The sequence below is a fragment of the Scophthalmus maximus genome, chromosome 12, assembly GCF_022379125.1.
Source record: "Scophthalmus maximus strain ysfricsl-2021 chromosome 12, ASM2237912v1, whole genome shotgun sequence".
Classification (NCBI taxonomy): Eukaryota; Metazoa; Chordata; class Actinopteri; order Pleuronectiformes; family Scophthalmidae; genus Scophthalmus; species Scophthalmus maximus.
Genome location: NC_061526.1, coordinates 9235664 through 9261420, shown reverse-complemented (window position 1 = coordinate 9261420; position 25757 = coordinate 9235664). Strand labels below are relative to the sequence as shown.

General features: G+C 42.3%; 4 protein-coding genes and 5 non-coding genes across 28 annotated transcripts; 1 reads left to right on the top strand and 8 right to left on the bottom strand.

Moving 5' to 3' along the window:
• Positions 1-878: 878 nt before the first annotated feature.
• Positions 879-5076, bottom strand: fgb (fibrinogen beta chain). Its single transcript, XM_035607037.2, has 13 exons — positions 4917-5076; positions 4788-4820; positions 4602-4696; positions 4185-4284; positions 3787-3855; positions 3563-3677; positions 3144-3250; positions 2863-2977; positions 2554-2673; positions 2355-2477; positions 2173-2267; positions 1618-1808; positions 879-1352 (listed from the first exon to the last, which is right to left on the bottom strand). The coding sequence occupies exons 1-13, from the start codon at positions 4995-4997 to the stop codon at positions 1124-1126; spliced, it is 1473 nt and encodes a 490-aa protein (XP_035462930.2). The 5' UTR covers positions 4998-5076; the 3' UTR covers positions 879-1123.
• A 1315-nt stretch (positions 5077-6391) lies between these two features.
• Positions 6392-12081, bottom strand: LOC118285127 (ladderlectin). 18 transcript variants are annotated; one of them, XM_035608533.2, is made up of 10 exons: positions 11946-12080; positions 11390-11479; positions 11234-11284; positions 9823-9896; positions 9579-9654; positions 8610-8873; positions 7629-7720; positions 7414-7548; positions 7090-7198; positions 6392-6670 (listed from the first exon to the last, which is right to left on the bottom strand). In XM_035608533.2, exons 4-10 carry the CDS (start codon positions 9823-9825, stop codon positions 6603-6605), a joined length of 747 nt encoding a protein of 248 aa, XP_035464426.2. In that variant the 5' UTR covers positions 9826-9896; positions 11234-11284; positions 11390-11479; positions 11946-12080; the 3' UTR covers positions 6392-6602. The 18 variants fall into 18 exon arrangements, with proteins under 18 accessions (XP_035464426.2, XP_035464471.2, XP_035464557.2 ...); XM_035608578.2 differs by having other exon boundaries at positions 9579-9631; XM_035608664.2 differs by lacking the exon at positions 11390-11479 and having other exon boundaries at positions 8610-8742; positions 8872-8873; positions 11946-12079.
• On the top strand, positions 10174-17643 carry tlr2 (toll-like receptor 2). Of its 3 annotated transcripts, none has more exons than XM_035606298.2 (12): positions 10174-10296; positions 11927-12186; positions 12602-12758; positions 12845-12994; positions 13467-13673; positions 13764-13886; positions 14236-14386; positions 14599-14763; positions 15031-15210; positions 15285-15425; positions 15505-16013; positions 16561-17643. In XM_035606298.2, the coding sequence occupies exons 2-12, from the start codon at positions 11928-11930 to the stop codon at positions 16967-16969; spliced, it is 2451 nt and encodes an 816-aa protein (XP_035462191.2). In that variant the 5' UTR covers positions 10174-10296; position 11927; the 3' UTR covers positions 16970-17643. The 3 variants fall into 3 exon arrangements, with proteins under 3 accessions (XP_035462191.2, XP_035462204.2, XP_035462196.2); XM_035606311.2 differs by having other exon boundaries at positions 10240-10292; XM_035606303.2 differs by lacking the exon at positions 10174-10296 and adding an exon at positions 11170-11379.
• rnf175 (ring finger protein 175) lies at positions 17489-22318 on the bottom strand. The gene is made up of 9 exons (XM_035608035.2): positions 22230-22318; positions 21802-21839; positions 21530-21671; positions 20644-20798; positions 20400-20507; positions 19990-20110; positions 19748-19881; positions 19380-19481; positions 17489-18563 (listed from the first exon to the last, which is right to left on the bottom strand). The coding sequence occupies exons 1-9, from the start codon at positions 22248-22250 to the stop codon at positions 18443-18445; spliced, it is 942 nt and encodes a 313-aa protein (XP_035463928.1). The 5' UTR covers positions 22251-22318; the 3' UTR covers positions 17489-18442.
• Positions 22319-23061: 743 nt separating this feature from the next.
• Positions 23062-23154, bottom strand: LOC118293522. The gene has a single exon (XR_004787425.1). It is a non-coding gene; the product is annotated as a small nucleolar RNA SNORD14 (small nucleolar RNA).
• Positions 23155-23363: 209 nt separating this feature from the next.
• LOC118293511 lies at positions 23364-23456 on the bottom strand. The gene has a single exon (XR_004787414.1). It is a non-coding gene; the product is annotated as a small nucleolar RNA SNORD14 (small nucleolar RNA).
• A 189-nt stretch (positions 23457-23645) lies between these two features.
• Positions 23646-23738, bottom strand: LOC124850881. The gene has a single exon (XR_007031965.1). It is a non-coding gene; the product is annotated as a small nucleolar RNA SNORD14 (small nucleolar RNA).
• A 440-nt stretch (positions 23739-24178) lies between these two features.
• LOC124850880 lies at positions 24179-24271 on the bottom strand. The gene has a single exon (XR_007031964.1). It is a non-coding gene; the product is annotated as a small nucleolar RNA SNORD14 (small nucleolar RNA).
• A 458-nt stretch (positions 24272-24729) lies between these two features.
• Positions 24730-24822, bottom strand: LOC118293533. Its single transcript, XR_004787436.1, has one exon. It is a non-coding gene; the product is annotated as a small nucleolar RNA SNORD14 (small nucleolar RNA).
• Positions 24823-25757: the final 935 nt, after the last annotated feature.

The following is a 25757-nucleotide window of genomic DNA, read 5'->3' as shown; positions in this document are numbered from 1 at the left end:
GAAAGTATTCTGGAAAGTATGGAGTTTAGTCCAGCAGAGTTCCAGAGACCTGTTCTGTTGCACACAGACTTCTGTATGTTCAACCAGATGTTACTTGTAAACTCAAACAATACTGCCTTTTTTCACTTTTTATACTATATTGTTTTTCAAATAACAATAAACTGGAAAAAACGACATAGTATAGTATGGCAGGGCATGAGACGGTGTATTTTGTAAGGCCTAAAAACAGCATAAAACTGCATAGTAGTATGGCAAAAAATGTGAAAAAAAAACGCATCGTTTATTATGGCATAAAACAACAGGCATGAAAGAAAAGAGATTATAAGAGGTGACTGCGAGGGAAGTGAGAGTTTCTCAGCAGCAGGTGACTCAGTCTGATTGGACGTCAAAGGTGCAAGTTTTATGAGACTTGTTGAACTGATCATGTGTCAGTTGAATGTGAATCTCCCGGACACACTGATTGCTCAGACTTCTCCTCCGCTCCACCATCTCCCCTTCCCAGTAAACTTATTTATCAGTGTGATAAATTCGGCGAGTCTCTTAAGACTCGTACCTTTCCTGTGTTTGAACCAGCGTCTCTCAGATCTGCCTCTTCTCATTACAATCTTCTCTCCTGGTGCTTGTGACTCTTCATGAACTCATCGTCTTTCCTCTAACAGCATGAGCTATTGGACCTGATAAATTCACTCAGTGTCATAAGAGTTAAATCACCAACCTCAGATCTACCCGTGTAACTACTCTCCATCCGGTGCTGGGTTTGAACCGGCGTCTCCAGGACCAGTCGCAGACTTAACCATACCAAAACGGTATGATATGGTATGGCATAAAATGTGAGGTTCTTGGGGTGAAGCAGAACAACAACTAGACCAGACAGAAAGTATGTTTCTCAATATCTTTATTGAGTAGCTGTGGACAGTAAGTCAACTCATCTTGGTAGTCCCCACTGAAGACATCACATTTGCTCACAACCAATCAGGTATCAAACTCTATCTGACAGTTTTTATGTCCTCTTACTGAATTTTTACTTTTAGCTTGATGCTGCATGTTAGTTAAGAGATTTTATTTTCATTTATTTCATTGAGATGAATAAAGTTGCGTTTGAATGTGCCTGTCTCCGAAATATTTAACTGTCGAAGAACGGCCTGATTTTCATGCTGATGGCCTTGAGTGAATACCAGCTCCCCTTCCAGTTCATCCACACCACGCCATCGTCTGTGCCATGCTTGGCCATTTGTTGCGTGTAGGCTCCAGTGGTGTAGTATCGCCCATTGGGATTGGCCGAGTGGCAGCGGTTATACCACCAGCCACCTCCATCCTCCCGAGAGCACTGTTTGGAGGGATCGCCAGGGGTCCTGGTTCAGGCAAACAAGGACGAAAAGGAATCGTGTTACAAACATTATGAAAGTTTTTTTGATACTGTTTGCACCGGCATTTAAAAACATCTATTCAAAGGAACAGGGTCAACTTCAGTGACTATTAACACTTGATTTTTGCACTGTGAACCTTTGAGAAATTACCTTAACAGTGCTATCACAGCGTGTTACCAACGACAACTAGGTGCTGGATTTTTATGGTATTTTGATGTATTGTGTTAGTTCTCGCACAGGGCACACATACCAGTTGTCGTTGTCTCTGTCGTAGGTGCTGAACATCATGCCGTTGTGTATGGTCATGGTTCGGTTTATGCCGAACAACTCCAAGGATCCTTCCAGCAAACAGTTGCCGGCGTTGCCAGAGTAACCATCAACTGCCATCACGTAGTTGGACGTGTCTGATTGGATGGTGAATTGGCGATACTGGGCATGGACCTAGGTGACACCATTTTCCCAAGATTAATTATCTTTTAAAGTTATTATTAAGAAGGAAAAAACCACTGAACCAAAGATAATGAAATGCATTAAATCACTTGCTTTTATTTTTGCTGATGACTGAAATACGAATACTTTTATTTTACAGAATAAACAATGCAGAAAAGTTTTAGATCAACGGATATAACAATATTGGTAAGCCTATGGGGAATTTTTTAGGAATCACTACTTTTGATAGATTGTCAGAGAAAAAAATTAACATTTTCCTCAAAAACCCTAAAATGTAGGGTGCTGAGATTTGGTTTAAACGTGGTTTCATAAAGAGACTGCTGGGTGTTGGTGGATTTATGCACCATTCCCTCACCTTGTCTCCTGTCCAGTCCTGCATCTCGATGAGAACCTCCGTGGCAGCCATCTTGGTCAGCTGACTGATGCGCTCGTTGCCCAGCCAGTATTCACCTGTCACATGTACGAGCAGAGAGGCATGTTAGTCAACCACAAATAACTTAGAAAACATCATGGTTTCCATTAAGTTTGTTGCTTTACCTGGAGTCTCACAGTGACCCTTTCCGGCATCGAAGGCGATGTTGCCGAACCCTCGTCGATATTCGTCCCAGCGTCGGCCAAAGTCAACGCTGCCATCGAGCCTGCTCTGGATGAGCACCCACCCTGGAAGAGTAAAAGAAACGTTTGCAAAAACCAAAGCAAGGAAAGTTTGTTTTGCGTGTTTGAATTATATTTTCACCTCCGTTATTGGTGGTCTGATCACAGAAGACCTTGTACGGTGGATAGAAGCTGTCGGGCTGGATCAGGTACATCTGGGAGTCTCTTCCTCCACGGCGGTAGATTTCCTCGCACTCCTTACCTGAACCACACCAGAGAAGACACCTTTTTTACCTGCTATTGCTAGTTGCCAAGGGTGGCAACGGTTCATTGTTCTTGTATCCAATGATTGACAATTTAGTCCGAAACAAGGTAACTACAAACAAGATCCCAATCCTTTTTTTTCCTGCCTGTAGTTTGGGGGGAGGGGCGGGGGGGCTGGCACACTTACCAGACACAACAGGTATGGGACAGCTGGTCTTGCAGGGCTCCTTGCACAGCTCCCTCTGGGCCTGGATGGCCTTCTCCAACTTCTGGATCTTCAGCCTGACCTTGTCCAGGACCCCCTGCGGCCACAGCACATTACACGTGAGGTTAGAGGAGGGTGTATCTCACCTTTAAGGTTGGATACACAGGATTCAGGGATTAAATGTATTAAAACAAGACATAACAACTGGCATATTTCAATGTGGCTGTGATTAAGGTTAAATTAAAGTAACAGAACATTTCCACCTCGAGGACTCTGATGCTGGAAGGGAAGACAGTGTCCACCGTCTCCTTGATGTAGGCGTGTTGGTCCTCCACTCGATCAGTGTACCGACCCACCACCCTGCTGTTGTCTGAGAAGAAAAGGGACGGAGGGATGGTAACTGCGCTTCCCACTGGCACTTGAATATTCTAGACAAGGTCAAGTTGAGGAGATACACTTATTTCATGCTACATATGATCAAACAGATTTTGCTTGTAAGGAGCGTTAAACTTTGTGTCTATGAAAAGCTCTTTCTTCCTTCACTGACTACATTCCAATAAATCAAAAGTTTCCACTCATTAGTTTGCAAAGCTATGTCTTGTATGACAGAGACATAACAGACTCCAATAAATGCGTTTATTAAAAAAAATGCAACTATGCTGCGTTAATTCATTGGTCTCACCACCGACAATTCTCTGTCTCTCCCTCAGAGAGTTGGACATGCTGCTGACGTAGTTGTAGATGTTGTTGCTGCTTCTGGACAATTGGTCCACCTGAGGCTTGAGTTCGTTAATACTCTGTGGGGAAAAAATAATAATAATAAGTGAGATTAGTACAAGTGCAAGTGTCGCCCAGAATAAAACAACAGAAGAACACAAATGAGCTGAATCTGAAAGTTTTATTTACCGTCCTGACGTTCCTCTCTTGTTTCAGCAGCATGGTCTTCAGCTCACAGCCCGTGGGACACAAAACACCCTGGTGGTGGACAGAAAAACTTTTAATTGTCACCTCCCAAAACCCCCCCAAAAGTGGTGGTTCTGAATACGTCAGCACAGAACTTTGTCATTAATTCAGAAATGAAGGCCAAATAATGTTATTAGCTCATCATCTATGTTAAAACAAGCTCTGATAATGAACAAAAGACATTTTGTCAATAGTATTTCTTTAAATATCACCCAAAAAAAGTTAAAAGACCTCTAGATTTTAATTGGCCTCCTTGGAGGAAGGAGTCTACAAGGCTATGAAGTTTGTTGTTACTTGGCTGAAACACGTCAAAGCAGAGGTTGGATGCTCTGGTGTCCTACCATCTCCTTTGCGGCGTGGGTGCATCCTCCAGCCTCGGGCTGCTCCTCCTCCTGTGAATGTGATCCTCGGACTGGAGCTGGTGTGGGGCGGCCGCGATACCTGGTCAAAAGCATGAGTAACAGACATGTGTTTCAGACACGATGCTGAGTTTTGATCCCATTTGAAATATCTCAATAACAACTAGAAGGATAAAAGTAAATTAGTGACTGTTAGTTTAATTGGGTCAAATGTTGAGGCACAGTTTAGATCGACCTCAAGCAGCCACTACATCTAAAAGTAATAATTCAAAGAGGAGCCAATCGGTTGTTACTTTTGATATTTCAAGCATCTTTTGCTGCTGATTGAGTAATTTATAGGGTTTTTTTGGGGGGGAAAATATCTCTATTTTCCACAAGGGTGAAGGGGTTTTTGTGTACCTGCCACCATTGCTAATAGGTGGTGGGGAATAGCGGCTTGGGGTGTAGCTTTCCCGGCCCTTCACGAGAGGACGGTGACCACGGGCATCTACCGACTGGATGTGCAGAGAAAATGAGACGAGTCAGACATGAAAGGATGACAAAATGAATGAAGTCAAATCATCTGAGCATAGTTCTTCAACCTACTGTTCTATTGACATCTGGCGAGTTTGTGGCTTCCTGTGAACGACAGTGGAGAAGTGTGTTGTGAATTTACTTGAACACAGTTTTAATGGATAACAGTGTGTTTTTTGTTTGAAGTGAACAAACACTCACTATGTCGTAGTCGTCAAAGTCCAGATTATCTTGAGCCCAGGCGACGTACACGCACAGACTCAGCAACAGCAGCGTCTTCATCTTGTCTGTAAGGCTCCTCGTGTCTTCACTCCTGTTTCTCAACCCTGAAGTCCGATGTGACCTGGTATTTATCCTTTGACTGTCGGTGAGAGTTGACATCATCGCCCACTTTTATTGATCTGCTCAGGATTTGTCAATATCTGCCGGGGGGGCGGTTTAGTCAACCGGAGTCACGGCTGCACACAGTCCATCCGGAGGTTTTGTGAAGGAACAAAAGGGCAAAGGACGGAGACTTTACTGGTGAGTCACAATTTGTTGAACATGATGTGAAAGCAGCTTTCACAATGCTGCTATCTGCTGGGGTGGAAGCAACAACTAATTTTTAGACCAAACAAAAGGTTCTATATTTCCTATCTGTGTGAGATGACTTCAGTGTTTCTAAAATTGTGCTTACATAGCGTCGTGTCATGGATTTATTTTATGACAGTATATGAAAACATACGGAAGAGCATTAGGGCCTGAAAAAAAAAATAGAATAGTTTGAATGTTATAGGCACAATCTTTTCAAATATCTACTATTGACAACTACATTGTGTTTATGGACTCAAAGATGAATTTCCTTCTTGCTAAAACTGATTCTGTAGAAAAATTTCACCAATTCATCTAAACAAGACTCTTTGTAGAGGCAGCCTTATGCAATGATGTTAGTAGTTTGATATGTTCTTTTATTTTCACTCTAGAAATGTCATGTTTATTCTTTATATTCTTACATCATTACTATTTGAATCACAAGTGAATAATGATGGTTCAGTTGTGGAAACCAGGTCAATGCTGTTTTTGGGAATGAAATTGAAGCGGAGTCACTATCGAGAATCTAGGACGATGAAGCAACAGATATTTGTTTAAGTCCAAAAGGGCACGTTATGAAATCACATCGCCTCACAACACAAACTTGTATTAAATACACTACTGTGGACGATTTAACTCAGGGTTCATTGACACCATATCTCTGACCCTTAAACCCTAAGAAACAATTCTAATACCACAATGTATGTTTTCCAGAGATTGGAAACGAAAAATGTAAGGAAAACTGTACCTCACCTTTTCAGGTCAGATCCACTTGATTAAAAAATACTTATTTTACCATTCGGTGACGGAGGAAAATGTTAATTTAGAAATCAATATAAGAGCATGTACAAACACACTGCTACTGCTCAAAGGTAAACAAATAAACAGTCTGAGTTTTTCAGGGATCAAGAAATTGATTTTCTGCAACTCCCTCTGTAGACTGTTTCCTCTTTTGAGTTATATGGAGAATACTTTGTGCTGCAGGAAGAAGATCTGTATATTTCAGGGCACACAAATTTGAAAAACATTATTTTCTCTCATACATATCAGGCTGTGAAAATTCATAATTTCCTATTGACACAAACCTTCACCATATCACAGGTTAGTGCTGTGAAGATGTTTATTAGCATATAAATGTATTCATCATTATAATTACAACTCCTGCAGCATGCTGGATATATCTTTGAAAAGGGTAAAACCCGTGTGCATATTATCTACTGATCACATTTAAGAAAAGACAGGACTACTACTCCAACTGTTGGGTACATGACATGTCACTAAGGAACTGGACCGGGCTTGTGATTGTCAGGTCTGTGTTTAGATTGTCTTGGCACAGACAAAGGGGTGAGTCTCGGTACAGTAGTCGTTGAACCACTTGAAGTCATCTGCAAATACAGAGAAAATGTTAATTTGTGTTTGGTCTGTAATGCATCCACTTTCGGATCCATGAACACTTGAACATACATCAGTGTGATAAGAACGACCTCAAATGGCAGAAAACATCTTTGGAAAGATGTATTTGATTTTCTTTTTTACTTTAGTCCATGTCCCATCTCTTCATAATGACCTATGCATCAGCCAGCCACCAGGGGCATCAAGATGTTTTGGCTTCACTTTTGTGAGCTGTCACGTCCATCTTTATATACACATTATGGTCCTGCCGATAAACAATGCAACTGACACAGTTGTTCCTTCAGAAAACTGCATAGTGTACATAAAAGAATTGTTTACAATGTTGTATTTTCTTCAACGATTACAACACAAGGAAGGTTGTAATTTGCAGTTTGTGTGTGTAGTTTATTACATCCGTAATTCATCCTCAGACAGGTCTCGTTCCGATTGTACATCTTGTCGGTGTTGTACCAGTTTTCATAGTAAAACTTGGAGCCATCGCTCCACATCCAATAACCGGGCTGTGGACAGAAAGACACAAATATGCATACATAAAAACACATTGTACATCTGAAGCCTGATTGTAAAAATACTGCAAGCTGCTTATTTAGGTTAATCATATGAACTTAATTCAAGTGTAAATCCTCCCTCGGCACGTCTTTGTCAAAATGTTTTGATAATGTAGGGAAAGAAAGTATGGATTATTATATCAGCTAAACAAAAAGTATTTCCCTACTTCTATGGCATCAAAGCCGCCAATCCAGGTTTGGGGAAAGTTGTGGGTGTCTCCTCTGGTCAGTGACATGAGGAAGTGATTCTCCTCGTAACTTTGGATTGACGCCAGGTTGGCCCCATCAAACTGGCAGTAAATCTGAAGGAGAACAAAGAGATTTCTCAGCATAAACATTGTTGCATCTAGGGGGCGCTAGTCCTTCCTGCTTCTGTCCTCACCTCAGCTTCAGTCCACGTCTTTGGGGTGTCAATGAAGATGAAACACCTTTTTGCATAGCTGGTCCAACCGTAGGGGCAGGAGTTTCCCCTGCCTACACAGACATATAAAGAAGCACATTTAACCAATTATTAAATGCAATCACCATTTTGATTTAGGATTATTCGAATTATATTTTTTGGGGGGAAAGAGAGTTGTTTAATTTTTTTTTCGCACATGAAAAATGTACAACACAAAATATATTGTAAAGGGTAAATTTACAAAGAAATATGAAATGGAACTACAGAACAGAGGAGTTTTAAGGTCTTTTATATAATTTAACTTAAACACAAAAGTAGTAGCTGCTAAATATCTCTCAGAATTATATTCTTTTACTGTGTTGTTGTTAAAGCCAATATATCAGTGGGCCGATTTGAGACTTCCCCAGAAATATTGGTATCTGTGTCCATGTTTGCTGCTATGAAAACTTTTATTTTAGAGAATAAACAATGCAGAAAATATATGTTTGTTTGTTGTATCTAATTCATGTTTACTCTTTTAAATTCAAGTTCTATATATTTGCTTGTATTAGTGTTTTCTTTTTATACATTTCTTAAAAAAAAAAAATCTTGTGTCAGCTAATACATAGTATCAGAAATTTGTAACTCCTTGATGTCGGTATTGTTCGGACTCTTATTATTATTGTTGTTGAATTAAGGGTAAGCAGAGTTGTTTTAATATTGTATATACAGGAAGACAATTTAATCTATAAATGGGCATCTCCTTTGGTGTCTCCTTTGCCAAATCCTGATCTCCAACTTAACTACAACGACAGTTGAGGAAAAACTGCAATGTCGGTCTTTGAAATGAAAACATGCACAATAAAAAAAACATATTCCCAAAAAATTGCACAGTCCTTTCATTACTATATTTAGTTATATTCCACCACTTCCCAACTCCGTCCACCAAAATGAAGCTTCACATTTAGACAAAATGTCGCTCACCACACTTAACAGGTACGACTCCCGGTGGCGTCAGTGTGTTCGCTATCTCAATTCCACTGTTGACGTCGACACACCAGCAGGAGCCGGTCGACGGCCAGCACTGTCGCGGGAGGAAGTTCCCGTTGGCGTCGCACTGGGGGCAGAAAGATCCGATGGCGTTTGAGCACTGCTGCTTATCGAACTCGCACAGGCCGCTCTGTTTCGCTATGGAGCCGGTGGAGTTGAGCGGGAAGGCTTGACTCAGGGTCAGAAGGATACCTACTACTGTGAGACACACACCGAGAACTTTCATGGTGGTGGTGATGACGACGAGGCTGTTGAAATAACATGAGCAAATGAGTCAAAAACACTTATACCTCTCAACAGTATCAGTGTCAATGTGTTTGAATTGTTAACCTCCCATCGACTAAGTATATTCATTAATTATACATTATCACAGTTAGGGGACTCCTGTACAATAATTAACAGTTCCGTTTTATATGCAAATTGCACTGAACTTCAACTGGAAAGGATTTGGTCCCTTGTATTTCAGAGAAGATTTCATTTATCCTTTTTTTTTCCCGCCCCATAAGGTCAATGTTACAAAAACACTAACAATGTCAATAAGACAATACTCAAAGACATAGCGTGCGAAAAACATTTGTGGTGAATGCAGTACAAGTGTATGAACTATTCGGAACAAATGCCCAGATTAGGTCCAGTATATGTGTGTATGATATTTTCGGGTCATATGGAGTAAAAGAGTGTACGTTTCGTATTACTTGAAATGACCTTCCGTTTGATGACCCATTAAGTAAATCTAAAATACATTGTGTAAATATTATTTTCATACTTTTATGTAGGCATATGCAGGACTTCTGCTTTTTACATTTTTATGAGTGTTACTGGTAGTTCAACTGAGTTTCCATACTGCCATTAGATAAGGTTATTAAATGATAATAATTTAAAGAAAAACAGAAGTAAACTCACCCAAGATCTGCCGCTGTGATGAGCCACGCGTGGCTGCTGCTCTGCCTTTAATCCTGAACATCAACAAAAGCCTCTCCTGTGACATTATTTCATGTTCAGATCGAATGTTCATACCAACAATGAGATTTCTCTTTGCTCTTGTCTTTAATCTTGTTTGTTGGCAGAGCACCGTATCAGCAGACAAGCCCTCATTCTCTCTCAGACGGCTGTAATCACGATGAGCTTCATCTTTGCGTCGACTTACCATGTCATTGTTCACGGCGTCTCATTGTTTCCCCGGCTTCCCAGACGATCTCGTCCATTTGCGCCTCCTGGTAACTTTAGGATTAAAAGAAATATTGAAAATGCAGAGTCATGCATCCAAATTTAGTCCTGTCTCATCTTAAATTGCTCTTACTTTACAATTGTTTTGTGCATTTGTGGGTTACAGAAGACACTGACCACTTGAGACTGTCTGGATTATATCCTATATCCAAAAACGCTATTATATTTATAACCTTCAATGACAGACACGTTACGTTTCTTTCTTTCTTTTTGGGGGTTTTCCATCACGGAGACTATGAAGTGACCAGTAATGATTAAATAAAAAAAAGGAACTTAATGTGCCACAGGATGATTCATTAACTGAAGTGTCCACAGTGAAGCTCTTATCATCAGTGCTGTGAAAAACACAACCAGATTTTAGTAACATTGTCAATTTCCAGTCGGTAAATTGTAGGTAAGAGTTTTCATCCTTTGTCCATTTATCTTGAACCTTTTTTTTTGTGCTCACCTTTAAAATGTACCTTCGTCCTCCTGTCTTGTTTTTTTGAGTAAATGATGCTTGGTGGTTTTACTTTAGATCAATTTGTCTAGAATTTATTATGTACAACAGTTTGAATCCGTTTCAGCAGAGGTCGGTTGGATTTTAACGTGATTTTAAAATGCAGCTCAACATTCATTAACAATTTAATTACATGACTACAGGACAAATAAAAGAAATCAGGTGTGTTTCTGAGACATACCTACTGTTACCACCACTAACATCTGTGAGTCTAACGCCATCTACATTGTACATGTGTGCATCACATACAAGGACAAAAATGCATCAAGTCAATATTTTTTAATCTATTATTATCTATTATTATATCAAGTTCTAAAACTGGATGACATTTTGTAAAATGAAATTGTTTCGAGGACCGATGGTAACCCATTTAGGAGGGTTTTTTTGACCTGCATGTGTTAATCTGATAAGAGGATATCATGTTTCCATCTCCTTTGATACGCTGGTACAGTCGCAAATCCGAGAACACGTCTGTGACCCTGAGGAGCCTTTATGAGGGAGACAATGAAGTGTCTAGCTCCAGCCGGAGCAGAAGTCATTGTGGTCACAGTGTATTATGTAGCCGAATCCACAAACAAGATAATACAACATCTTGGCTGCTTTACTTCAGGTTGTAAAGAGGAAGAGGTGTTGATGAGATGAAATAACATGTTAAGTAGTTTTTTCCAAACAAATGGCATTGTTTAAACTTTTAAGAATCTTTCAGTTTAATTTATTCTTTTTGTCAGAGTGAAAAAAAAGGGGTCAAGGAGGCACAAAAGATGTTTCCTGTACTAATTTTTTTGCACACTTCTGGTTTCCTAATGAGAAAGTTAATTTTCATACTCACTACCTCTTTTCACCCTTGGTTAGAGCCGTCACCCCCAAAGATCTCACTTCCTCTCTGCACAGCGACAAAAAACAATCCTTATCTCACACTTTCAGTTTGAATCTTTTTCAACTCGTTATCAAGAATCAGCCCGGACAAAAAGGAAGAAGGTAAGGCTACCGAAAATTTCAAGGATCATAGAAGGAGACGTGGCATGAAGTTTGCCCGAACTCTCAACGCGGCAGGTGTCTCCTGCTCCTTCTAACACTTCTGGAACGTTACACATTAGAGTTAGTTTTCCACAAATCTCAACATCTGCAACATCCAACTGAAGATACACTTGAACATTTTCTAGGATTTCCACATATGATAAAGTGCATCATTCTTAAACGTATTGAAGATTTACATTCATATTCTTTGTGTTCTTGCCGCATGCTAAAGACTACTGGAGCGTTTTAAGATTCATTTCCACGTGTGTATGGAAGCCTGAAACCAGCCGAGTTTACATGAATTCCTCCTTTGCCGGACTCACATGTTCAGGCGTATGTACAGTGCGACTGCTTGTTGAAGTATTCACTCACTGGGAGAATCGTGTTTTACATTAAAGCTTCCTCTTTTATCCAACTCCACTTCCTCCGTGAATGTCTCTAACTTTCATCCCACTGTCTTGAGATAACGTTGCTCTTCAATGCCTCCTTGTTTTTTATTTTATTTCAGCATGGGACAGTTGACCAACCTCTACGTCGCCGTCCTCCTCTCCCTGTGCTGGGGTCAGTGGTCCGAACCAGACGCTGAGAGGCCGTCCTGCGACCGCTGCGACCTGCGGCTCTCATGTGACTGCTCCCGTGGTGGATTCACCCGCGTTCCCGCGGTAACGGGCCGCGCACTAACTCTGGATCTGTCCTTCAACAACATCACCGCGGTGACCAATGTCGACCTGATGGGCCACGTGGAACTGAGGGCTCTGAATCTCCATGGTAACACCGATGGCTATCTATTCGGATAAGAAAAGAAAATATGAAATTAATCAAAACAGTAGTTAGTGAACATTGCAACAATCTGGAGCTGAAATACATTAGTTTGAAAGTTGCGCTCAGCGTCACACAAACAAATATCTGTGTGTGCAAATCAATATATTAAATTTCGTGGCTCTTTCACGAACCGCCATGAGTGAGCAGATTATGGGCGGAATTTCTTTTAGCACTTTCTCTAACATTTTCACTGATTTCGTAGAATAATTTATGAATCTTGTCATATTTAGTGGACTGATATCTCTAAGCGTGTAAAATTGGGTGCAGCATGATTGGATTTAAAGACTGTTGGGACTTATGAGATATGAGATCTACTTTGTGACATTCTGGTAAACATAAGAAGGTATTTCCTGTCCTGCAGGTAACAGACTCGCTGTGATTCACCCGTCAGCGTTTGATTCTCTGTGGAGCTTGGAGGAGCTCGATCTGTCTGACAACCAGCTGACTGCTCTCAACCACGATTGGTTCGGCGAGCTGGGAGCTCTGCTGCAGCTCAACCTGCTCGACAACCCGTACAGGTATAGGGAGCTGGGGGGATTACTTTTTGTCCGCATACATTTTTTTGGCGGCGTTGTGCAGTTTCCTCTTCCCTCCCAACCTCCAGCTGTGTGGGTTCGGCTCCGGTGTTCCTGGGTCTGGTCAGGCTGAGGAGGCTGGCGTTCGGAGGTTCTGCCCTGGTGGAGATAAAGAGAGGAGCCCTGTCTGGAGTCATGGAGCTGGAGGAGCTGACCGTGCACGCCAACAACCTGGAGAGGTTCACATTTAAAAAATCTTCTCAAACTTCACATTCAGAAATTCTTAGAGGCCAGACAGAGTAAGATCTTCAGTTCACACGTTGTCTGAACAAGCAGCTCAAACCATCAGAGATTAAAATCAGTGTCACGTCGCAAAGAAAAACATTTGAGAAGCTGAAAACATAAATTTGCAAGTTGTGCGAGTTTGTCCACAGGATCTTTTGTAATCATCACTCACGCAAGTAAACACAACAGGCTTATATTTGCCTGTTTTCTTGTGCCAATCTCAACGCAAATTGGCTTTAACAGCGACATCCCGTCACACGAATATTTCAACTTGAAAGAGAGTGAAGCAAATTTCGCTTCTTTGAGGCATTTACGTCGCCCCCTTGGGGCAAGTGGCTAAAAAAACCAAAAAACCTTTGCGTTTGGTGCAAACCCTTCCTAAGGGGAAGGGATCTGGATCCGTCATCTGTCTTTCTCTTTCTGCAGGTACGAGTCGGGTGCTCTTGCCTACGTCTGGCCGTTGGGCCGTATCAGCTTGAGCCTCCATGGACCATTTTTAAGGGATGTGGCGTTAGCCTCGGCCGTGGTCGGAGACGTCTCGTACCCTGAGACGGCCGTTACTCTGGAAGACCTCCATCTGATTGGGAACGAGTCTGTTCAGCCGTTCAGAGCGGCAGCCAGGAGGAGGGTCAGGTGTGGCAACAATCTGCACTCGCGTCCACGCGGAAGCTGAACGCAAACAATGTAAAAAACGGTCTCTGTTCTCTGTTTGTCACTGTTCAGGAACATGGCCTTCCGTAACCTTTCCGTCTCTGATGAGGCCACTGTCAACATGCTGATGATTTCAGACGGAATACCGTTCACCACCTTTACCTTTGACGGCGTCACGCTTACCGGCGAGGGCAGGTAGGAAATCAGTGCGTCAGCATGATCTAAAAAAAACAAATACTTTGATCTGTGTCTCAGCAGTTTCAATTCCTAAACATATAACAGCTATATCCTTTTATTTTACGTGTTCTGTAATGCTTGAAATAATAATTTAATACAGCAAACACATTTTTTACAATCACCCATTTTCCTTTTCTTGTGATTAAGTTATTTAAAATTTAAAGAAATAAAGTTTCTCACACATAAACCTGACGAACAAGAAAAGTTGGAAATTTCATGAACTTGTTCGCTATCTAAAATGTACGACGCAACGACTGTTGCTTTACTGCACGAGTTTAACTGTTTCTCAATGTCCGGTTACCGTTAGGTGGGAAAGAGCCAGCTGGACGGATCAGAGGAGCATCGACGAGTTCTTCATACGAAACGCTGTGGTGCTGGATGTCTTCAAGTTCGTCTCGTTCCTACAGCTGGGGTTTCTGCTGCAGTATCCCAGGAAGTTGTCTGTCATAAACGCCAAGGTAAAAGACAAGATATGCAAGTGATATCTGTCACGAGGACTTGACATGGGGGTATTCTACTGCACGTCCAGAGCAAGAAAAGGAAACAAGTCTGAACTGTGAGATCAACTGGCTTCCAGGAATAAAATATATTACCTAGAATTATGCAACGGTTGTGAACGCAACAATCAGAACCAAACGGATCAGAAACATGGCTTAACTTTGACCCTCAGGTGTTCGTGGTCCCTTGTGCCACGACCGGCCTTCTACTGAACCTGCAGTACCTGGACCTGTCCGACAACCTGCTGACTGACCTGACACTGGCCGAGACCCTGTGCCACGGAAGCGGCACGCTTAAGGATCTGCGAGTTTTAAACATCAGCGGAAATGCTCTGAAGGTGCCTCCCTGAAATGCCTGTTTTTGTCATTTGTTCCATTAATCTGCAGATTTCAAGTGTCATGTTTACAGCCAACAGGATTGATCAGAGATTTGAGTTCTGCCAAAGAAAATGTAAGCATATATATGTGACTTCCTTCCATTTATGTTGCCTTCAAGTGCCAGTCAGAAGACCCCACTTGTGAATTACGAGAATGTCGCGTTCAAGTGCTTTGTTGTAGGAACAAATTGAAAAGATTGCTAAATTTGGCTGATAACTTGTGCCCAGTCTTTGTCCACGTTGAGACGACTTGTAGCGAAACTCTACAAACTGACCCACCTGGACATCAGCAGGAATCGCTACAGCTCCATGCCCGACAGCTGCTCCTGGCCCTCCACCCTGCGACACCTCAACATCTCCGGGGCTAAACTCACCACCATCACTCCTTGTCTTCCCACAACTCTGGAGGTACCTATAGTGGACCACATGTTCTGACGGCAAACACAACAAGTGTTTTTTAACTCGTACTGTATCATGTCCAGGTGTTGGACCTGAGCAGCAATGATCTCAAAGGCTTCACTGTGGCGCTTCCTGTCCTTCGAGAGCTCCACCTCTCTGGGAACAAGTTCCTGAGGCTGCCTGCAGGAAGTTTGTTCCCCAATCTGCAAACACTCTCTGCGCAGGTAATAAAAAAACATTTCATGTTTCAGCTTACAGTCCTCTTTGTAACCTGCATTGTAACCCGTCTTTGTTCTTCCACAGTCAAACACCTTAAACATGTTCGGTCATTCCGACCTCCAGTCATATCGACGACTCCAGAGCCTCCAGGCGGGTCGGAACAAGTTTGTCTGCTCCTGTGGCTTTGTGGCCTTCCTCCGGTCGAGCATCGAAGGAGATGGAGTTGTGCGTTTAACAGACGGAGAGGAGAGCTACATCTGTGACTCTCCTCTGTACCTGCAGGGGGAACCGGTGGGTCGGGTCCGCCTCTCCGTTGTCGTGTGCCACAGGGTTCTGTTCGTGTCCGTGAGCTGCGGGGTTGCGTTGCTTGTCGGGATCCTGGTCTCTGTCCTGCTGTGGCGCCTCCACGCCTTGTGGTACCTCAGGATGACATGGGCGTGGCTGAGGGCGAAGCATAGCTCTCGGCGCCGGCGGCAGCTCAGAGATGTAGCCGGTTCAGAAGCACTATTGTCCTTTGATGCCTTTGTTTCCTACAGTGAAAAAGACGCTGGCTGGGTGGAAACCTTCCTGGTACCTGAGCTGGAGGAGCCAAGGTGAGCTGGTTCTTCACTGGTCCATGCCATCAACATATCTGAGCTACGCTTGGGGCCGTGTTTGAAGACACAACTTGATTGGTTTCACAGTAGATTCGTATTTCCTTCTTCGTTTTTAATGGCGGTAATAGGTGCATTGTCGGCACCTCCTGCTCCAGAGTTTTTCCTTTCCTCTGACAGTGGCAGATATTATAATGTGGTGATGTGAAGGTTTATCTGGTAGAGGATGCCTCCTGAATGTTGATGTGACACCATCAACCGATTGTCTAGACTAGACAGAAAAGCCGTCAGGGGCAATTTAGTGACTTGCCAAAGGACATTCCTGCATTGGGAACTGGAGGAACAGGGAATCAAACCACCACTGTTCTGGATAAAGTACAATTTAAAAAACTAAAAGGATCTGCATTTGTTAGAAGCAGTTTGTCTGGTGACTAGTAGAAATGGTGCCATCAGGTATTCTTGCAACTTCCAGCAAACTGAACCTTCCACATGTCAAACGTAAACCTGTAGCGAAACATAACCTTCTTACTTGTTTGTACTCCTACAGGGAGACCGATGAGGACTATGTGAACCACCGAACTACCCGTCCGCTGACCCTGTGTCTCCACAAGCGGGACTTCCTTCCCGGACACTGGATTTTGGACAACATCATGAGCGCCATGGAGCGCAGCCGGCGGACCGTCTTCGTCCTCTCCGAGAACTTTGTGCAGTCCGACTGGTGTCGCTATGAGCTGGACTTCTCCCACTTCTGGCTTTTCGATGGCGACGCTGGCGAAGAGCCGGCCATCCTCATCCTGCTGGAGCCGCTGTCCAAGGACGACATCCCCAACCGCTTCTGTAAACTGCGCAAACTCATGAGCTCCACCACGTACCTGGAGTGGCCTCAGGAGGAGGAGGGGAAGCCGGAGTTCTGGAAGAGACTCCGCCACGCTTTGACAAGAGAGGATGATGACTGAGAGATGATGGAGCACAAAACAAAGACAAGAATAAGTGTACACAATGAAATACAGGAGCAATTAAATAATTGGTCAACAAAGATGGAGGAGATGAGGTATCAAAGACTGAGTTGGAGGATAATGACAATAAAGATGAAGGGAAGAAAATAAATGTCAGAGATGAACAAACCGTTACCAGTAATATAATTTTGTCGTATTTTGTCCCATCTTTTCATCGTACATCACTGTATTTGATTTCACTTCATGCCGTTGTTCTGCACACTATTCAAGTTTATATTCCAGTAATAAATCGGGACAAAATGTTAACAACACTTGTGATGTGACCATCAATTCAGTTATTTAGCCGTGGGCTACTAAGAGATTCAGTTTTTTGAGCAGTGCATCAGATGTAATCATATTATTGGAAAGTGTAGGTTGCAGTGAATCAAAAAATATGTCATATGATCAGATGGGATATTAAGACTAGGAAATGAACCAGTTTGAAGCCTCACAGTTTTGATTTTAATACATTAGCAAACCTTTTTTAAAAAACATTGTTTTTATTTGTCATCGTGGATTATTGAGAACAACTATATCCATTTAAAAAAATCTAATTTGAAAACGGAAGCCAGTGTAACTGACTGAAAGCTCTGTCGCATTTGGAGAAATGTGAATTAAAAAAAAAGTAAACCTTTGTGTTTGGTTTGACTAAACTGCAGCATAGTGACAACAACATCTCCAGGAACAACTTATATGGTTTTGATGAATATTTATCCAATAGACCCTAACAGCAGCCTCGATTAGACAGCAACAGTATTTCATTTGGCAAAGAGAAAGAAAACTTCTGATCCCCAACGGATCCAATCAAACTCCGTTTCATTGAGTGTTTGAAGGTCGTTGACAACAGTATTGATCGATTTGATCCTCTGCACACGATGGAGGTTCAAGCTGCAGCGATAACAAATCCACAAAACTCGTTCAGAGACACATTTAGTCCGACTGCTACAGTAAGTTGGCCACTCACCTTCAGCTTCAGGCACATTGAGAAATAATAAAACAAAGTTATAAATAAAAGTTACATGAAATGTAAACAGGTTTTATGTGAACCACAACTGTTTGGACAGAGTCATCCTTTTATGTAGTCGATGTGCAAAGAGCTGCAGATCAAGTCTTTTAAAAGCACTGAGCAGGAAGCGGGGGGGGGGGGGGGGGGGGGGGGGCCGTGAAAATAAAACTATTTTTAAAAAACTAGGGTTAGGGTAATAAGCAACGGTTTATCTAAAAACAAAACAGGCGTGACAGCGATGCTTCCAGAAGTTTTCCAAGCTAGAAGCGTCTTCCTTCAAAAGATGGGAAACTTGGATCTGGGCTTTAATATGTTGTTTCAAGTTGGCAACAGTTTTGGGATCACGGGCTCCTCGTTGCCAAACGTTTTGCGGCACAAAATTAAATTCCAGAAGTACTTTTAAAAAACAGCGCCAGTTCCTCAGGGTTCTACTCGAGGCCCAGTGAGAAGTTGATCCCATGAACGATACCGATGATGATGGGTTGCCAGGCAACCAGGTATCTGAGCCAGTCCAGCAGCTGGCCATAGAGGACATGCGTCTTCTCCCAGCTGGCAGAAGAAGGAATCAAGGAGAGAGCTCGGACAGACGAGGGGCGATCTACGAACAAAGTTCAATCCTCTGGGACGTTTTAAGAATTATATATATATGACATATAATGATTATAACCTCACCGATTTATCAGGTGAGTCTTTCACAGATCAATAAGGGCTTTTATGTTTGCAGATATGAAAACTTTTTATTTTAGAGACTAAACAACGCAGGAAAAGATGTGCATTTATGTTTATATTTTACGTTAAAAAGACAGATGCTCATTTTCTTAAATCAAATTGTATATATTTGGTCGTGATTTCTTTTATTTATAGTTATTTAAAATGTAATGTATGGTTAAACTTAAAAATATCAAGCCTCAATTACATTTCTTCATCATAAGGGTTTGATAACAACATCTTTGGAGTTATTGACAAAATGTTCTTTAAATATTATGTAACTAAATTTTTTAACTCATTGATATGATTATCAGTCCCCAAAAATCTAAATTGGTCAGGCTCTATCGTGTATTTTATGAGGGAACATTAACTTTTAATTAACCATATTTCACCATCTCTACTTTTAGACCTTTTAACAAGCCGCCTGCTACCACATCCAGCCCGTTATTCTAAATCAAAATATAAAGGGCTACATTTAAGAGTTGCCATTTTGGGTGTTGATTTAGAGATCGTTATGTTTTAAAAATATATATATTTTCATGGAAACATCTTCAGTTGAGGATAAGATTTCCTTCTACAGAGGCTGCTGGTGTTTTGTTGTTCTAGTCAACGCATCACATCAGGAAACATTGCAGACAACTTGCACAAAAAGGATACGGGTTGTTCATCATCCTCTTCAAGTCAACCTTCTCGTTGCAGTACGGGCACGTCTGCTTTTTACCCACGATGCACCAGCCCCGGATGCAAAACTCGTGGAATCTGCAAGGGCGTTTAGTTAAGGCAACTAAACGACTCAAAATGCTACAACATGTTTCGCTTTTATGGATAAACTGCTGTTTAGTTCTATATCACAATGTTTAAAGAAAGTGATAAAAAAATTCCACGCCAACATTAAACGGATTCTTTCTTGGCCCACGTTCCCATCCTTCCGATTAGTTTACTGTAAATCAGTTTGGTAGTTCCTTTGTAATCCGGACAGGGGTGAGAACATCAGGTAAAAAAACTTTTTCTGAGCTTCAGGATACATGTGTCCGCAGGAGAGCTGGTAGGTGTCCTCTATTAATCCTTCCTCCTCCACGTCCACCAGGATCCTCTGACCGCACACGGCGCAGATGTCGTTGGTCAGACTCCTGCTGGGCATGCCGCCCTTGTTGTAGAACTGAAAACACACACACCCAAACAAGGACAACAATGTTTTTGTAAGAATAAGTGGAAACCAGTGCTGGAACCTGACGTCATTTTCAAGAGGGACGTTGTTGTTTTTTACCCCGATTGTAGAAGCCATGTAGTCAGAACAGATTTCAGCGAAGTCTCTGCCCATGACGCCATAGTAAAGACCGTAGAAGAGCATGATTACACCTACGTCCATTGAGTCCTCCGCCTTGATCCTACACAGAAAGGAAGAAAGGAAGGTTTGTCTCTGAGTAGAAATGATCAAAGCTCATTAAAAATTATGTTTAAATGAAACGAGAAAACCTCTAATTGACAGAAGGGACTTTCGGAGCATCTTCCAAGACTAAATTCAGATGTTACATGTCGAACAAATGAAGAGTTTTACAGTTTAGCAAAGTTCTCCAGCAGGAATAACTCAGAAATCACAGTGATGCGTCACTGCCCCATAGTGGTCATGTGGTAGTGTGACATGTATTTTCCCGAGCTCGGCGACCTGACGCTGACCTGAAGAAGACGTTGAAGCCGAACATAGTGAACATGATGGCCAGGTAGCCCAGGACGCCCACGGCGTAACTCAGCTTGTAGATTAACAGAAACCACTTGTACACCATCCTGAGAAACGACACAATAACAAATCCGTGAATCAATTAGTTCTGAACGGGGCGGACACTAATCATTTTTGGCTTAAATCTTGATACCAAACCGCTGGTGGGGTTTGCGGGACGCCCACGCCACTTCCCCATCTTACCTCGGCGTCCTGCAGGACAGCGGCTTGCGCGTGGCCCGAAAGATGACGTAGCTGGTGACGACAGAGAACATGCTCCACATGGACAGGAACCTCCACCAGTACAGCTTGATGGTGAAGTAGAGAGGGACCACCCACATCTGTACCAGAGTCACCAGCTGAGGAGGAGACTTCAGTATTTACTTCATGGAACAGTACGGGGGCTACTGGTCCAGCGCTGTTAAAGGGGCAGTAAGCGCAATTTTGGAGAAAGATTCTTTTGTTGTTGTCTGTACTGGGCTCGACCCCGCGGCCTAGAGTACGGCAGACGGTCGTGCTAACCACGAGGCCAAAACCCCAGAGTCGTAGCATCTGCGGCTAGCACGTCTCTTAAAGGAGCAGTAAGCGATTTTAATCCAATATACTGTCGGCTCTGTAGATTGAAAACAAACAAACAAAAAATGGTGCGGACCGCAACACACAACAACAGCGTACGTGCAGTTTGTAGACATCACTCCCAGACACGTTAAGAGACGTGATCGTCGATGACGATCCGGCTTTTTTGGCCTCGTCGATGTCCCGTACCCGAGGGAATAAAATCATCAGCGACAACAAGCTTTCTCCAGAATCGCTTACTGCCCCTTAAACGTGTTGGGAGTGATTCTAACATGTCGTTATCAAACCTTCTATTACAAACAAATGTAATTGAGGCTTGATGTTGTAGTTGAACGATAAACTTGATCATGAATATCAAATAAAAAAGTAAATCCAACTAAATAGAACTTGAATTAAGAAAAAAGCTTTGATTCTATGTAAACTGCGTAAACATAAATGCACATTTATATGTTTGTACAGAGTTTTTTGTATTGGAAAAGGGGACAAATGGTTCATATATATTTCTCCTCCTCACATTGTACGAGCGATGGTGCCGCTGCTTCCACTGCACCAGGACAATCTGGGCCACCACCAGCGTGGCGACGAGGATCATCACCATCTCCGCGTGCATGGCCTCGTGGCCCCGGTGCTTCACGTGCAGACGCTCGTGCTGCACCCTGCCAGGTTAACACACACACACACACACACAGGGGGGGGGTCGTCAGAGGTGAATGGAGATGCAACATATTCCACTGTTTGTATTTTATTTTTATGCTTATTGGGTTTGAAGAATGAAAAGAAACTCACTTCCAGTTTTCTCTGTGTGTCATCTTCAGCAGGTCGTCCTGTGATGAGGAGGATGGAGAGGAGAGTGGGGGGGGGGGGGGGCAGGGACAGAAATAAACACAAGCTCAGCGGAACAGCTTCAAGTGGGTTAGTGCGACTTTGACGTTTCCTCTCGTTGAAATAAATGGAGCGACTTGTCACGTAAACACGTCACGTCATTCACAACATGTCAGCATCGACTTGCCACGTTGAAACAGCAGCAGTGAGTCGACAGCTCGTGAACAGCTGACGAGGAGCCCATGGCGCTAGCCGGCTAGCTGGTTAGCCGTAGCTAGCTGGTTAGCCGGCTAGCTACGGAAACGCTACGCTGTCGTTAACGGCTGCTTTTGTAAAAGTAAAAACGTCCGTGTGCGTGGGGACAGTTGGTTTATTCGCGCGGGTGTTGTTACCTGGGGGTGCACACCCGCCATCCTCCCGGTGACAGCTAGCAGCTAGCAACCGCTTGGACAGCGGCGCCCTCGTCGTACGGAGGCCCCGGAGTGTCACAATTGTCCGCTGGACGTTTCGCCTTCAGGCTTTGACAATTATTAAATAATATCTATTTGTTCTGACTTCTTGCTCTGAATCAAATGTTGGCACCTACTTTACCTTTAACAAAATAAAATAAAATGATTTGGGTTGAAAATGACTATGCCAAGATGATATGGATGTTGTCATCTTGTGCTTGTGACGGTTTTAGAGAATATTGACATTTTGTGATACTTTTATTGCAGAAGGCCACTAAAGAGAACTTGATTGTCAATTCTTTACATGTATACACAGGCTAGAGAAAATTGTATCATGACTTAACATTGATTTTACAGAAGCAAAAGATGTACATATTACACAATTGTCCAGTTAAATTTAAGGTCAATACATATGGTTGTTTAACATTTCCTTATTTTAGTCATTTAGACCATTTTAATTTATTTAAAATTCCAGTACACAAGATTGATTTTAGACTCCTAACCACTAATGACTTTGTCCCTTATGTTTTCCTGATATGTCAAGGACACAATTTACATCGCACATAGTTATCTGCAGTCCAAAGAAACTTTATGAATCAATTTCAGTTAACAACAGTTGGATCTTTATTTCTTAAAGCACAAAAAGTGTATACAACAACTGATGCAAAATCCTCCTTTGTAGCGGACCGTTGAGTCTCGTTGACCTATTGGAAGAAATTAACCATTAGTAAACTGACAGAAAAATGTTTGAAGCAAATGGACAACTGATTGGAATTCGCTCAGACATCCAAGGAAGGTTTGGACCGTCTCTGGTCTTTCGACCTCTGGTGGAAACTACGAATGGCAGGAAAAGACGTCATCACAGCGAACTGTAGGTGGTCCCGTTTCCAAATCTGAAATATACTGTTTAAATACATACCTGCCAATAATCATCACCACTGATGGAGCTTTCTTTTTCAACTGGGCTGAAGTTACGAGAAGGCTCCCACCAGACCGTCGCCCTGAAATCACAGGAAATGACAGGTTAAGTTGTGAAGCCTGAAGAAAATAGATAACTTAACATTCACTTCCAACTGTTCGCTCAGACATCCAAGGAAGGTTTGGACCGTCTCTGGTCTTTCGACCTCTGGTGGAAACTACGAATGGCAGGAAAAAACATCATCACAGCGAACGGGGCTTCACGGCACAGCATTTATCACAATGCAAAAAAATGTAATTACCAGGCTCACGAGCTATCGAGCATCACCGCTGTCGAAGACTGTTGACGGGACGCGACGTTTCTCCCTGAAAGTGAGAGGAGATTCAGTTTAGCTCCGAAAGTATTGAGACTTGACAGGACAGGTTGGATTTTCAAACTGTTCGCTCAGACATCCAAGGAAGGTTTGGACCGTCTCTGGTCTTTCGACCTCTGGTGGAAACTACGAATGGCAGGAAAAAACGTCATCACAGCGAACAGTGGCTCAAATACACAAAATTACATTGGTATTTTCTATTGGGCCAATAGATCAATTGAAATCAGACTTCAATCACCATGTACCCAGTCAGTGAACCATCAAAATAATTTTGACGCTGCTGTTTTAAATAAAGTTGCATAATGGTCCCATGTCCAGGTTTTTCTGGAAATAAAATATTCTAATCTCAGAGGAATTTAACTGATTAAATACAGTAAAACTAAATCATTCAGAGGCTATGGTACCAGGTCAACAATGTGGTTTTCATTTCACACGTACACACCTGCAGCACGCCTTCAAGGGGATTCAAAGCTTCGTTGGACTTGGTCGTGACGTCAACAGCCCCGACAGAAACACACGCCTGGCCTGAAAGACATTTTTCAGATGATTTTTTAAATTACCAGATCAACACGGAAAAATAAAAACTATTCCTCCTTTCAGTCGCTCAGACATCCAAGGAAGGTTTGGACCGTCTCTGGTCTTTCGACCTCTGGTGGAAACTACGAATGGCAGGAAAAGACTTCATCACAGCGAACAGGACTTCACAGTACAGTATTTATTATAATGCAAAAAGGGGTAATTACCATGTTTGCGAGCTTCGTCGCTGTGAACAATTCTGTCGATTTGTCTTTGATGGGACTTGACATTCAACCTAGAAGAGTGAAACAAGATTTAGTTAAACTCTGAAAGTCGAGAGACATTACAGGACAAGTTGGATTCTTTAGACTGTTCGCTCAGACATCCAAGGAAGGTTTGGACCGTCTCTGGTCTTTCGACCTCTGGTGGAAACTACGAATGGCAGGAAAAGACTTCATCACAGCGGACGGGACTTCAGTGTTTGTTATAATGCAAAAAAAATGTAATTACCTGGTTCACGAACATCATCGCCGTCTTCGATGGGACTCGACATTCAACCTGGAAGAGTGAGACAAGATTCAGTTAAACTACGAAAGTCAAGAGACGTTATAGGACATGTTCGATGTTTAAACTATTCGCTCAGACATCCAAGGAAGGTTTGGACCGTCTCTGGTCTTTCGACCTCTGGTGGAAACTACGAATGGCAGGAAAAGACGTCATCACAGCGAAACTACATCGATGTAACGTGTTGGACCAAAGCAGACGTGTACCCACCCTCCTTACATTGCAGGCGTTGTACTTTGGTCTGGGACGCCCCGACAGGCACTGACCCACCAACACCAGGGAAACTCTATGGAAGAAAAAAAAGAATATATATAGGCAATAAAAAAATATGTCAACATGACAGCTTATTTCACAGAATAAATGGTGCCAACATTATACTGTAAAAATAATAGTTGTTAACTTCATATATGTTTTATATTTTTGGTTGAGTTTGTTTTTTTAACTTTAATAATATTACTATTAATATACATGATTATGTTTGATTAAAATCAGACATGTTTAACTCCCCAAATAGCCTTAGTCAATCAGACACTAGTCATTTTTTTAATGTTCATCAGTAAATGTTTCAAAAACTCTTCAGTCCCAATAGGTATTGATCAAGTCACAGCCCCTCGGATGTAAGTCAGAAGACGATTAAATGCTTTTGAATAACTTATCACTTGTAAAATGTAGTTGCAAACATGCATATTAAAATTTGTATTTAATTAAAGATACTTAAAGTATAATTTGGGGCCTAGATTATTCTATTCAATTAGAAATTCCCGATTTAAAATTCTTAAATGTAAGTAAGGCGCACAGATGCTCAGCGCCGCCACGTGCTCAGCTGATTGACTTCACAAATGTTTGTATTTGTTATCAAGTCAACCTCGCCGGATATTTAAACCATTTTGACACAGTTAAACTAGGAGAACTTTAACCGACACGTGGTGTTAACTTAAACCAGGGTTAGGGTTAAAACGATCCACTGTTAAAACGTTGAGATAAAAACGCGCCAAACATTTCAGTAAAAAAAAAAACCCAACGTGGGGGAACTCCTCTACAATCCTCCGCCATCCGCACGTTCAACCTCCTCGTCTGCGGTGAATATCGACCGACGACA

What these genes read in the sequence shown, in the direction of transcription:
- fgb (XM_035607037.2), bottom strand. Translation starts at nt 4,997, where the DNA reads ATGAAGACGCTGCTGTTGCTGAGTCTGTGCGTGTACGTCGCCTGGGCT. An exon ending in GAGACAGAGAATTGTCGGTG is followed by an intron (nt 3,251 to 3,562) that starts GTGAGACCAATG and finishes TTTTCTTCTCAG; the next exon opens with ACAACAGCAGGGTGGTGGGT. An exon ending in TCCCATACCTGTTGTGTCTG is followed by an intron (nt 2,674 to 2,862) that starts GTAAGTGTGCCA and finishes GGTGTGGTTCAG; the next exon opens with GTAAGGAGTGCGAGGAAATC.
- LOC118285127 (XM_035608543.2), bottom strand. An exon ending in ATCACAGCGGCAGATCTTGG is followed by an intron (nt 8,874 to 9,578) that starts GTGAGTTTACTT and finishes TGTGTCTCACAG; the next exon opens with TAGTAGGTATCCTTCTGACC. An exon ending in GCGGCTTTGATGCCATAGAA is followed by an intron (nt 7,199 to 7,413) that starts GTAGGGAAATAC and finishes TTCTGTCCACAG; the next exon opens with CCCGGTTATTGGATGTGGAG.
- tlr2 (XM_035606298.2), top strand. Translation starts at nt 11,928, where the DNA reads ATGGGACAGTTGACCAACCTCTACGTCGCCGTCCTCCTCTCCCTGTGC. An exon ending in GCAGCCAGGAGGAGGGTCAG is followed by an intron (nt 13,674 to 13,763) that starts GTGTGGCAACAA and finishes GTCACTGTTCAG; the next exon opens with GAACATGGCCTTCCGTAACC. An exon ending in TCAGCGGAAATGCTCTGAAG is followed by an intron (nt 14,764 to 15,030) that starts GTGCCTCCCTGA and finishes ACTTGTGCCCAG; the next exon opens with TCTTTGTCCACGTTGAGACG.
- rnf175 (XM_035608035.2), bottom strand. Translation starts at nt 22,250, where the DNA reads ATGGCGGGTGTGCACCCCCAG. An exon ending in GGCACCATCGCTCGTACAAT is followed by an intron (nt 20,799 to 21,529) that starts GTGAGGAGGAGA and finishes TCTCCTCCTCAG; the next exon opens with CTGGTGACTCTGGTACAGAT. An exon ending in ACATGGCTTCTACAATCGGG is followed by an intron (nt 19,882 to 19,989) that starts GTAAAAAACAAC and finishes GTGTGTTTTCAG; the next exon opens with TTCTACAACAAGGGCGGCAT.